Source organism: Penicillium psychrosexuale (genome assembly GCF_028828465.1).
Source record: "Penicillium psychrosexuale strain IBT 29551 chromosome Unknown utg000004l, whole genome shotgun sequence".
NCBI classification, from domain to species: Eukaryota; Fungi; Ascomycota; class Eurotiomycetes; order Eurotiales; family Aspergillaceae; genus Penicillium; species Penicillium psychrosexuale.
Genome location: NW_026643189.1, coordinates 6,099,962 through 6,113,234, shown reverse-complemented (window position 1 = coordinate 6,113,234; position 13,273 = coordinate 6,099,962). Strand labels below are relative to the sequence as shown.

The following is a 13,273-nucleotide window of genomic DNA, read 5'->3' as shown; positions in this document are numbered from 1 at the left end:
CCCTAAATTTCAAGGTTCCCTCTCCTCGCGACTTCTCGGTATCCGCATATACCCCCTCCCTTTGTCAACACAGGACCGAGTCCCGGAACATCTACCTACAAGATGGATTACGAAGCGCTCAAGGATCAATGGAGCGATGTGGAGGACCGCGATGGCCTCAGGCTCAGTTGGAACACTTTCCCGAGCACTCGTATGGTTCGTGATAGTGGCCCTCTCTGACCTTCACCGCATCATCCGCTGATACTTGATATAGGAAGCGTCCCGCTTGGTCGTTCCCATCGCCGCCGTGTACACACCGTTGAAGGAAAAGCCCGACGCTCCCTTGCTACAATATGAGCCCGTTACTTGCAAGCAGCCCTGCCGAGCTGTGCTCAACCCATATGCGTACGTGACATGTCGATCTGATATACCTCAATGAGTAGATGGACTGACGCTTGGACAGCACTGTCGATGTCCGCGCACGAGTCTGGATCTGCCCCTTCTGTCTCTCGCGCAACCCTCTCCCTCCGCATTACAAGGATATTACAGAGAACACGATACCCCCAGAGCTCCACCCCCAGAGCACGACAATCGAGTACCAATTGGCACGGCCAGCCCCCGCTCCCCCCATTTTCGTCTTTGTCGTCGATACCTGCCAGGAGGATGATAGTCTGCAGGCTGTGAAGGATTCCCTCATCATGAGCTTGTCTCTTCTGCCGCCCAATGCGCTGGTTGGTCTGATTACGTTCGGTACAATGGTAGGCAATGATGATCTTCGCAACGCAGGTGACATGTTATTGACCTTGATATATAGGCCCAAGTTCACGAGCTCGGCTACATCGAATGCGCCAAGTCATACGTGTTCAGAGGCAACAAGGAATACAACGCCAAGCAGGTTCAAGAGATGCTGGGCCTATCCGGTGGCGTGCGCCCCGGTGTTCCCCAACAACAGCCAGCTCGTCCTCCTCTTGGCCCGGCTGCGCGCTTCCTCATGCCCGTTCAACAGGCTGAGTTCCAGATCACCAATGTCCTCGAACAATTGCAGCGCGATCCCTGGCCAGTGGCCAATGACAAGCGTCCCCTACGCTGCACCGGTGTTGCCCTGAGCGTTGCCGTCGGTCTGCTTGAGAGTTCCTTCCAGAACGCCGGAGGCCGCATCATGACCTTCACCAGTGGTGCAGCCACTGAGGGCCCTGGCCACGTTGTTTCACCTGAACTGAAGGAGCCTATTCGTTCGCACCACGATATTGAACGGGACAATATCAAATACTACAAGAAGGCTGTTAAGGTCGGTTCTCAACGCGTGAGTGTATTGGATTTTGCTAATTTGATCCTAGTTCTATGACGCCCTCGCCAAGCGCGCTGCCAACAATGGCCATATTGTCGATATTTTCGCCGGCTGTCTTGATCAAGTCGGTTTGCTGGAAATGAAGAACCTCTCCAACTATACTGGTGGTCACATGCTTCTCACCGATAGCTTCACATCCTCACAGTTCAAGCAATCGTTCGTGCGCGTGTTCGACAAGGACGCCGCTGACAACCTCTTGATGGGCTTCAATGCGTCCCTCGAGGTGCTCACGACCAAAGAACTCAAGGTTACTGGTCTGATTGGGCATGCTATCTCGCTGAACAAGAAGTCAAGCTCTGTTGGCGAGACGGAATGCGGTATCGGTAACACCTGTGCATGGAAGATGTGTGGAATGGACCCATCCTCTAGCTACGGTATTTACTTTGAGATTGCGAACCAGGGCGGCCCGGCTGCTGTTCAGCCTGGTCCTCAACGGGGTATGATCCAGTTTTTGACATACTACCAGCATTCCTCTGGGCATTATCACCTGCGAGTGACCACCACTGCCCGCCCCTTGAGCGGACCTGCGGGTGACCCAACCCTGGCACAGTCCTTCGACCAAGAGGCTGCCGCTGTCCTCATGGCCCGTATTGCAGTGTTCAAGGCGGAGGTTGATGACGGTCCAGATGTCCTGCGCTGGGTTGATCGTATGCTGATCAGACTCTGCTCCCGATTCGCTGACTACCGGAAAGATGACCCGACATCATTCCGATTGGAAAAGAACTTCACCTTGTACCCTCAGTTCATGTTCCATCTCCGCCGAAGTCAGTTCTTGCAGGTTTTCAACAACTCGCCCGATGAGACCGCTTTCTACCGCCACGTCTTGAACCACGAGGATACTGGTGACTCTCTTGTCATGATCCAGCCCACTCTTGATTCGTACTCTCTGGAGCAAGAGGGTGCTCAGCCAGTGCTGCTGGACTCCGCTTCTATCCAGCCCGCCCACATTCTCCTCCTTGATACCTTCTTCCACATCCTGATCTTCAACGGCGAGACGATTGCCGAGTGGAGGAAAGCCGGATACCATGAACAAGAGGGCTACGAGAATCTCAAGTTGCTTCTTGAGCAGCCTAAAGAGGATGCTAGGGTTCGTTCCCACCTTTCTTGCTGATCTTTAACCTATTAACTGACTGTGTATTATAGGATCTTATTTCCGACCGTTTCCCCCTGCCGCGTTTCATCGTCTGTGATGCCGGTGGTTCCCAGGCGCGTTTCTTGCTGTCCAAGTTGAACCCGTCGACCACCCATACCACAGGTGGCTACGGTGGCGGTGTCTCATCGCAGACCATCTTCACTGATGACGTATCGCTCCAGACATTCATGGACCACCTGATGAAGTGAGTTTTCCTGCAATTCCGATGGATCCTTCCATGCTAATTTTATTCTAGACTTGCTGTATCTGGAACCAGCTAGGTGTTATGAGACATGGCCATGAGAGCAAGGGCGGTCTGTCATCGACCCTCGGGTCTTGTGTATCTTTAGCGGTGATTTAACTCTTTTGACGCGATATAGTAGAAGATTGAATGGACTATACCATTACAGGAGGATTTCTTCTAATATCTTGCAATATTTATAACTAAAAGCCCCGAAGCGCCGAGCATAAAATAAATAAATACCCAAAGAGGCAGGGAGCTTGATAAGGGTTTCGCTGTATCACGTGCTTAAGCTTGCGTGCCCTAACTCCAAATTTGAACATTCGCTTAGATGAGCAAGTGTGGGCCGCGCTAGCAGCGAGTCTCCTTCAAGTTTGATTTTTTTGCTCCTTTTCTTCTTCTCCTCTGTAACCACCCTCTTCGACAACCAAGGAAGATCGACTACCTTTCGCACTCGCCATGCGTAAGTATCATCTACTTGGCCTACTGCAAGATGGCGACTAACATTCCCTCGTGATCAGCTCCCAAGTTCGATCCCAATGAGGTGAAGATCATGTAAGTGAATTTTTCCCCACAGGTCCTCTGGCTGTACTCAGCCAACAGGAAACTAATCGTTCTTTTTCTTTAGCCACCTGCGTGTGACTGGTGGTGAGGTCGGTGCTCAGTCCGCTCTGGCCCCCAAGATCGGTCCCCTCGGTCTGTCTCCCAAGAAGATTGGTGAAGACATCGCCAAGAACACTGGCGACTGGAAGGGTCTCCGCGTCACCGTCCGCTTGACCATCCAGAACCGTCAGGCCGCCGTCTCGGTTGTTCCCTCCGCTTCTTCCCTCGTCATCAAGGCCCTTAAGGAGCCTCCCCGTGACCGCAAGAAGGAGAAGAACATCAAGCACTCCAAGTCCATCCCCATGGATGAGATCATCGAGATTGCCCGCATCATGCGCACTCGCTCGATGGCCAAGGAGCTCCGCGGTGGTGTCCTCGAGATTCTCGGTACTGCTTTCTCCGTCGGCTGCCAGGTCGATGGCCGCAGCCCCAAGGATGTCTCCGACGACGTCAAGTCCGGCGAGATTGACAGTGAGTTTTATCCATTCATGAGCGATTCGATCAATTACTAACAATCTAATCAGTTCCCGAGGAATAAATTATTCTCTCTTGAATGCTCAAAAAAGAGGAGGCCTATCTGATTTCTATGGCGTGCTTCTCTTAATGATGAGATGGCTAGTTGCAGAATACGAATGGTTACTCAAAACCAACAAAATATTCATGAGTCATGACCTATGATACCTTTTCCTAATTCGCGAGTGCCCAATTGGAACAAATTGACCAGCTCGCTGCTCGTTGTTTTTCCTCGTTCCTTTCCGGTTGTATTATCCTCCTTTCTCCCAATCCCTCTCGTGATCCTCCCGCCTTCTCCTATGGCGATGAGAATAATGGAAGGCTATGCCCGGCGCAGCCGACAGTCCATCCTTTGGATGGAACCCCCACAACACTCTGGCCCTTACTGTTCTTTCCCTACGGGGCTTGATCATATCAAAACGTGGTATAGGCTTATTTTAAGTGGGGAAGAGAAAACCAGTCCCATTACTCATCGCGGTATCCTTGGAGCTTGTCTTCGTGGGTGCAGTGGTCCATATTTCGGGTCTACATCTCTTGCAGATGATTATTCTTATCTCTCGTAGGCTGTAGTCTAGCTAGCTCCAATGAACGCTTCTGATTATCATTTTATTCTGCATCTCCTATCAATTATTTATTATGCGCAAGGATCCGTGGGGTCTTACCAAAGTACGGAGTACTTTACCATATCTAACACAGAACCTGCAGGCTGCCAGCATGCGTACATATGCAACGTGATGTTATTGACCCTTAGGCATAATTCTGATGTTGATATGATATGGCTACTTGGCTGCTTACAGCATAGGCTGTACGGAATGCTAGGTTAGAACCCTAGTATTTATTTCCATTGCTCTTGACAGATATATATATTCCGAATGAAACGAGCCCCACGCGACAAGGACGTTGTCTGTGCTGCACCACGAATTTACAATTGACATACCTAGCTACTCCGTACATGGTACAGAAGTAGACGTCACACCAAGGCTGCAAATAGCCCTGCCTGCAGTCTGAAACATCCAACGGCCGCTACACCAAGCAGAGCTCGAGCCAACAAGTATCCGAGCGTGACGCACCAATGGAAATTCACATCAGAATTTAGTACGGAGTTCTCCGTGCAGCGATTTTGTTGCCCGGCATACGTGGACAAGAACAGTTGTCCTAAATTCTCCTCCGTAGTGGATAAATAGAAAAGAGAATATTGTCAATAATTGCTCACGAATGGCTGTGAGATTGGTCAATATAATAAAATGAGGAATGTCACCAAATTCATGTCTAACAATCCACCCATAACCTCAGCCCTGATAAGGCGAGGTGCATGCTCATCCACAACGGGGGCTGATCCATTTTGGTGTGCGAGTTGTGTTTCGTTTATTCGCAGGATATGGGTCGAATGGAGTCGGAATATCAAGTGGAATATCAAGTGGATATTGAGATTCTTTCTTTTATTTATTTTTGCTTATTGACATACTGAAAGATTGAGCCAGTCAACAGTGTCTGTATCACCCGACCCGCATGCCGCTGTACAGGAACGTTGTGCAGGCCAAGGAAGGATGCGACACACGGTGGGGGCAGTTTGCCGATCTCTGCCTATGACACGTTAACTTTATGGGAAACGGATGAAGGGTTGGGATATTTTCTATATCTTTTTATATAGGTATGTAGGTATAGGGGAGAAATGTATATTATGTGTCCTTTGAAATATACAAAAAACATATGTTTTTCGCTCCGCAATTAAAACAGGAGGCTAAGAAATGACGGCAGGGATCGAGGTGGAAATGCTTGCAAGTTGGAACCCCAGAATAATACCGGATAGGCAAGGATCGGAGGAGCCAACAAACGGGGCCTGTCAGAAGAGGATGGGAAAAAAGGGAAGAATTAGGGAAAATTTAGGGCAAAAGAGAGAAGAGGAAAGAAAAAGAAAAGGATGTCAACAAATATCGGGATACTCAGCTCAGTCCAGTCCGAGAAGGAGAAGAGACAGTTTGGATTCAATTTCCTTAGGTTCAGCTAAAGTCCCAGAGCCCACAGAAACCGAGAACGGGCTCGACTCGATCACCGGCGGGGGCGTCACCGATCCATCACTAGTCGCCGTGATGGAACCGAATGATCCACAAGGATTGAATTTATGGAGAGCCGTTGGATCAAGTGGATATTTGACATTTGATATTTGGATTTGTATGTTTTGAAGGGATTGAAGGGAGGGAAATGGGGTATATTCTATAGCAGAGGGGATATATTCAGAGATAGAAGAGATAGAAGAGATAGAAGAGATAGAAGAACAGTATAGAGCAATATCAGACATAGAACATACCCCATTCAACATCCTACACATTTTGTATCTTTATTTTATATAAAATTTATCGAATTCCCCCCACCCGAATCCACCGTGTCCACTCCCCTCGCTTTCTCACTTTCAACCTTGTTCTTTCTGACTTTGCTTGACTTTCTTGACCTTCTCGTTACTTCTCTCCTTCTCTCCTTCACTTCTTTCTCTTCTCTCTCTCCTTTCCCTGTACAGAGTACTCCATATCCTCTTCCTTCCTGATATCCCCACTGATTCCCTTCCCCGGTCTCCATTATTGATCTACCCCTCGCACTTGCCAAGATCACCTCTTATTGGCTGTATCGGAGCATCGTGAGCTGGACATTCTGTCTCCCTTGCATCTCTGATCTCTTGAATTTTGGATTTCTGATTTTTTTTCTGCTCCCTCTTCTTATCATACATACTTCCCCATCCACACTTTTCAGTCGATGACGATATCCTGAATCCTTGGTTTGCGCAAACTGAAAAGCCGCAACCGGCTGAATTGCTTAGAACTGGCTTGACTGGCTTCACAGAATGGGGTGTCGGAAACGTTACAAGGATGATTGTTGAATGTTGACTCCATTGACGTGTTGAGTCTTTGGTATCCTTGTCGTTGGTCGGCCAGGTATTCTGATCCCAGTGGATCGAGGAGAAAGCAAAGATGTATCCGACCGTCGCACCGTTTCCCCCGGTTCAACCGCACCACCGATTACATTATCATACAAACACCCTCAATCACCACATGTACGATGTGAACGACTCCCAACTCCCCGTACGCAATGACTTCTCCAAACCTCTCTTCAATACAATGCCACGATCGCGCATACAACTACCTCATCCAGTTCAACGCGTGGATTCCCGCGATGGCTCCGGCTATAGCTCCAGCACCAACGTGGCCGAACATACCCTGAGGAGAAAAACCCCCAACGGAACTCTGGCTGTGGGATACGATGGGACCCCTAACGATACCATTCAGCCACCAGCATGCAAGCATATCTTGGTTTCGCCGATAGAGCAGAGCCAGTTCATTCCGCCTCAACAAGGGATGCAGTCCGAAAATTGGCAGCTCATGCTGGACCAGTCAGCCACCAAGCAAATGAATTTCCCCCCGGTCTTCAAAAATGACTCTGCAGGTAATACAATCCAAGGAGAAGTCGTTCAGGATGTGCATGGGACGAGCTGGGTTCGTCCTGTCAATTATCCTCCGGGCGTTGACTCCATGTTGAACCAGACTTTGCCTCTGCAGCCATCTCAGCGATACCTCTTGCAGAATGGGCAATATGTGCCCACCGTTCTCCCAGCAACCCTGCAATCGTGCCTAGGACCAACTGCTTCGGCAGGTACTGGACCATTCGGTCCGTATTGGCCTGATGGAGTATACATCCCATATCGCCCGGCGGCTTTTCGTGATGCGCGTTTTGAATCCCCGACGCCCTTTACAAAGCAGATGAGCCAGTCTTTTTACGAGCTCAACCAGCCAGCCTTCAACCAAGCTCAAGCTCCGCTGGGCAGCCACACGGATTCGGGGCTTGCATGGGGACATTCTGTGTCTGATTTGCCTACGCAGGACTCTTTAATGAAACCTCTTTTTCCACCACGTCACTCTGACCAATTACCTTTCCATGCCCGAGCCAACCGTCCCCTATCAGGCCTTCCGCAGCCACTGAACAATGAGCCCACAAATTGGTCAAGTCGCCCACTACATGGATTCCAACCCCCAGTCCCTGCCGTAGTAGCGAACGCGGATTTCAAGGAGAAAGTCCTATCGGAGGCTCACGGTGTCTATGTTGACCTCCTCGCAACCATCCACCACGCCCGCCGCAACAGCAATAGTAAGGCTGCCGTGGACGGTTACCCCCGATTCTTGAAGCCGAGCATCTACCCTAAACCCCCACGACAACCAGGTCTCGACTTTTCACAAGCCCCTCCGCCCGACCTCACACGTCATAACAGTTACCCAGCTAGTCAATATGAGTTGCAACGCCAGAAATTTAATGTCGCAGGCAGCCATAGGTCGAACGATCCTACATCTACTTCTCGCGTCCAGACTCGCCGCCCATCCTTGAATAATTTCGCTCACAGCAGAGGGTCGGATACCCATATGCTCGGATTGCGTGACACGGGCTGTCCTTCAGGAGTGCCGCCTTTCACCAGGGCTCGTGGCTCTCTTTTTAATGAGGGCTCGCCTATGTCCAATGCTGCATCTGCATTGTCAATGCTGTCTGACTTGTGTGCGGAAAGCCGTTGGGAATGGATCGACGGAATGCTTCTCGGGGGTTGTTTAGCCTATGGCTTGGGTGATTATCACAAAGCCGTGCGATGGTATTCCAGGATCATCGCTCGTGACTCGACACACGTGGAAGCCATCTCCAACCTTGCTGCCACCATGTTGGCACTCGATCGCCGAGAGGAGGCTTCGCAAAATTGGTTGCGCGCCGTGCAACTACGGCCGAGCTTCTTTGAAGCCGTTGAACATCTGATAGGTCTACTCTGTAATAGCCACAGAGGCAGAGAAGCTGTCAACATCATTGATTTTGTGCAGACTTCCCTTCGTCATCCCAAAGACGGCGATTGCTTCAAGACAGATGAACATGCTAGCGAACCCGAGAGTGACGCTGAGAGCAACGTGTCTGATGTGTGCATGTATGACAAAGCATCTTTCGAGTATGATGATGAGATGGGACGAATGCAGGGAATGGAACCTGGCTCACCGGATGCTAAACCCCTTGGTTTTGCGAGCAGCGGATATGCAATTTCAGGTGCGGAGAATGGGCGAATGCTAGCTTTGGTCCATGCCAAAGGTAATATGCTTTATGCTCTTGGTGATAACGCGGGAGCTGCAGCTGCATTTGAGGATGCCGTTCTCATCGCCGCTGGCCGAAGACGACATGGTATCCAAAGCATCATCAAACAAATTTTTGCTGCCTTTTCTAGCCCTCCGAGTAATGGGTATCCTCAATCCGAGAAGGAGTCCCAGGAGAGCATTCTGCTCTATCCTGATACAGCATTGAAAACAGCCAAACTTGTTTTCCCAGCAGGCGGCATGCCGCCGGGGCTCCAATACGTCGCCGAAGGTATTGCTCGCAATGCAGCAACTTCCACCACGAGCAATTCTCTCCTCTCATTGGCGAAAATTTACCAGGATGGCATGTCCAACGTTGGATCCTCAGGAGGAACCAGATCTTCCCCTGGTGTCCGGGATATTTTGGCCCTCTATTATCTTTCCCTCTCCCTACAACCTAGCCCGTCCACTGCAAATAATGTTGGAATCTTGCTGGCGGGCATTCAAAACAACCCACCCGCGAGAGGTTTGGTGCGTTCGAAAGGTGAGACTCAGCATCACCTCGAGATCCCTGGAGTCATCCCTGGGAGTGGAATATCCCTAGCCTTGGCATACTACAACTATGGCTTGCATCTTGACTCGCGACATGCCCATTTGTATACCAACCTCGGCAGCCTACTCAAAGACATCGGGCAGCTTCACGCCGCCATCAAGATGTACGAGCAAGCGGTTCAGTGCGATGGCAACTTCGATATCGCCTTGGCTAACCTTGCCAATGCTGTCAAGGATAGCGGTAAGGTTAACGATGCCATTGTATACTACAAGCGAGCTGTCAAGGTCAACCCCGAGTTTGCCGAGGCGGTGTGCGGATTAGCAAATGCTTTGAACTCTGTCTGTAACTGGGTAGGCCGTGGGGGCATCGTCAACGCTCGTGGCTTTCGAGATCGATGGCATGTTGATGCCAAAGGAATGCTTCGGGATTCACTCAACATCGATACGGGCTCTGGATGGATCAAGCGGGTAGTGGATATTGTCGACCGACAGCTCAAAGAAGGCGAATATTGGGGCCGTGGCATGTTGACTGCGAGTACGGCAGAGCAATTGTGCTTGCAACTGGCTCCCGCTTTGGAATCTACTCGCTTTGCTTCTAGCTATCGTATCTCTCTTGCAAAGCTTTTCCAGTCCTGGGCCGGACAGAAATGGGAGGGATCTCGACTCGTACGACTCGTCGAGCGAGCTATCCGGTCTCTCACTTGGCAGTGGTATCAGGATCGCTATGTTTTCGGCAAAGATTACCCGCTTTCCAAGTATCGTCGACCTCAACTCCCGGGTGGGCTTTCTGCCCCGAATGCACCTACCGTTCTGCCTTTCCATACCTTCACTTGCCCCCTTTCGGCGAAGCAAATCCGTCAGATCTCCCAGCGCAATGGACTGCGGATTTCAACATCGACCCTTAGACTCCCCTGGCTGCCATCCACCGTCTTCCCTCCACCGTCCCCGCCTAGTCCGTACCTTCGAGTTGGTTATGTGTCATCAGACTTCAACAACCATCCTCTCGCACATCTGATGCAGTCTGTGTTTGGGCTGCATGATGCCTCCCGTGTCAAGGCGTACTGTTACGCCACGACCCCCAGTGACAAATCGGTGCATCGCCAGCAGATTGAGAAAGAGGCCCCCGTTTTTTACGACGCGAGTGGATGGCCAGTCGATCGACTAGTCCAGCAGATTGTTGCGGATGGGATTCACATTTTGGTTAACCTGAACGGCTACACGCGAGGAGCTCGCAATGAGGTCTTTGCTGCACGCCCGGCGCCTATTCACATGTCATTCATGGGCTTCGCAGGCACCCTTGGTGCTGAGTGGTGCGACTACATCCTTGCGGATCAGCTTTCCATTCCGCCCGAGACATTGAGCCCCGGACGGCGCACCACACGGATCGAGGATCGTCTCCTGGAAGAAGACAATGGCGAGGAACTTGAAGACTGGGTTTACGGCGAGAAGATTGTCTATACCCGCGATACCTTTTTCTGTTGTGATCACCGACAGAGTGCCCCAGATGCAGGCGAAAAGCACGTATCCTGGGAAGAAGAACAAGCCCGGCGTTGGAGAATGCGCAAAGAATTATTCCCCAAGTTGAGTGACGACACTATCATCTTGGGTAATTTCAACCAGTTGTACAAGGTCAGTCTATTTGCGAGGCTCATCCCAAACCACATAACTAACCCCCTTGCAGGTTGAACCCACGACGTTCCGAACATGGCTGCGCATATTAGCGCGAATCCCCAACGCTGTTCTCTGGCTCCTCCGCTTCCCAGACACAGGCGAACAAAACTTGCGAGACATCGCTAAAGCCTGGGCCGGCGAAGAGACGGCATCGCGGATCATCTTCACGGACGTAGCGCCAAAGAACACACATATCGCGCGAGCGAAAATCTTAGACTTGTTTCTCGACACGCCGGAATGCAACGCTCACACCACCGCTACCGACGTTCTCTGGAGCGGCACCCCGTTACTTACTCTCCCGCGCTACAAGTACAAAATGTGCTCCCGCATGGCGAGCAGTATTCTCAGTAGCGCGCTCCCCAACTCTGAGGCTGGCCAGCGCGCCCGTGAAGATCTCATCGCAGAGTCGGATGAAGATTACGAAAATAAGGCCATCCGCCTATGTCTAGATCTGCAGTACTCTGGTCACGAGGGCTACGCCCGCGGCCGGCTGGCGGATATACGGCAGATACTGTTCCGGGACCGCTACAAGAATAAGCTCTTCGATACGGCGCTCTGGGTACGCGATCTGGAGAATGCTTATGAGGCCGTCTGGGCGCAGTGGGTGAACGGCGAAGAAGGTGATGTCTGGTTATGATGTGCACTGCGAATATACCCCTTGAGCGATTTTTCCTTTTTCCTTTTTCTTTCTTCTGTTCATTCGCATTCTATTTTGCATCTGGGTCTCATCTACCTCGCTCCTACCTTCCGCCCTGGGTTTGAGCTGGATCATTTATGTAATGAATTTACTTTTTGCATGTGGCTGTTTATGATGTATACGTACATTGGGAACATTTACGAAAGAGGGTCTGTCGGATGGTTTCTTGGGCAGGCGTTTATGCCATTGATATTTATTCTCTGGGTTTCTGGTTATGATGACCTGTAGTCTTTGTGATCTCGGTCTTTTGGATAAACTGAACAGCAGAATAGGTCTACCACAACCTTGATCCAGTGCAATCGGCCTACCATTTCCTCTGTTAATGATTTACAAACGCATCTCAACAACGAATCACATTGTACGGGCACATTATATGGTAAGCTCGACCCCTATACCTAGGAGCAGCATAATCACATCACATCCACTCATCTAGGAATAAGCTGATACCCGCTGTCTCCCTATTGCGGTATGCAGGATCAAGCCACGAAGCCCTCAGCCCTGGAAATCCCTGTTTACGATTGGTACCTCGCCCCCGGCGACCAATAGAGTCGATGCCCGTTCCAGCCCTGAGTCACAATCCAAGACATTCATTCATGCGCCGAGACAGCAGGCCAATCAATACCTTGATGTTGGCATTGGCTTTGGACGGAGCACAATAAATGTTCTCCCCGCATGAGCCTATTACAGCATCACACCTCCCTATCTCGTCTGCCTACAATCTAAGCTCCATGTCTTGAGAACGCCCTCTCTCCCGTCTCGCGAGGGGATGGCGTACCAATTCGGATATCAGAATCCATATTGAACCCACGCCCAGTCCAGGTCTGGGTCCAGGTCGACGCCCCAAACCAAAGAACCAGAACTCAAAAGCCAATCTACTAGCGTGACGGAGGCTGAATCAGGACATCCGCATTTGCATACAGGCAAAAACCCACGCCACGCCGTCGGCTCTGTTGCACATTACGCATTGCACAGTACATACACCCCTGAAACTAGTGGAGTAAGTAGAAGGGGCGTTAAGCCATGGTCTATATCGACATCCATCTATCCCTACGGAGTGCACATACCCCGGTCGATGCGGCATGGCATTCTAGCATTCTATTACATGTCCACGCCCTCGGACTAGGGGGTAAAGTAAGACATGCGCTTATCCGTCTTTTGTCTGCAGGCTGCCAGGTTGATTCCCACATGGCGGTGTCCACGCGCGTCGAGGATTTTGAGATTGGCCGGTAGGGATTTTGGTGTGTATTTATATATAGAGTGAGTGGGTTTGGTTTGTATATACAACATACAGGTTATTAGAGATAGAGGAATAACACACCGACAGGTACTATAGAATAGGCGAAGATAGAAACGGATACGATGTATAACTATTGTACTCCGTTACGATGACATGAAGATCAACGACGAACCTAAATCCGCCCGTTTGAATAAAGAAATGCCACGTTGAAATTTT

General features: G+C 50.5%; 3 protein-coding genes across 3 annotated transcripts; all 3 read left to right on the top strand.

The window, feature by feature from the left end:
- Positions 1–102: 102 nt before the first annotated feature.
- Positions 103–2,852, top strand: sec23 (GTPase-activating protein SEC23; the record flags this gene model as incomplete). The annotated part of the gene is made up of 7 exons (XM_057189134.1): positions 103–195; positions 254–384; positions 443–737; positions 794–1,267; positions 1,317–2,414; positions 2,471–2,664; positions 2,716–2,852. The coding sequence occupies 7 exons, from the start codon at positions 103–105 to the stop codon at positions 2,738–2,740; spliced, it is 2,310 nt and encodes a 769-aa protein (XP_057040837.1). The 3' UTR covers positions 2,741–2,852.
- A 307-nt stretch (positions 2,853–3,159) lies between these two features.
- On the top strand, positions 3,160–3,841 carry N7518_008206 (60S ribosomal protein uL11; the record flags this gene model as incomplete). The annotated part of the gene is made up of 4 exons (XM_057189133.1): positions 3,160–3,163; positions 3,222–3,255; positions 3,329–3,774; positions 3,828–3,841. The coding sequence occupies 4 exons, from the start codon at positions 3,160–3,162 to the stop codon at positions 3,839–3,841; spliced, it is 498 nt and encodes a 165-aa protein (XP_057040836.1).
- A 2,938-nt stretch (positions 3,842–6,779) lies between these two features.
- Positions 6,780–11,760, top strand: N7518_008205 (uncharacterized protein; the record flags this gene model as incomplete). The annotated part of the gene is made up of 2 exons (XM_057189132.1): positions 6,780–11,081; positions 11,134–11,760. 2 exons carry the CDS (start codon positions 6,780–6,782, stop codon positions 11,758–11,760), a joined length of 4,929 nt encoding a protein of 1,642 aa, XP_057040835.1.
- Positions 11,761–13,273: the final 1,513 nt, after the last annotated feature.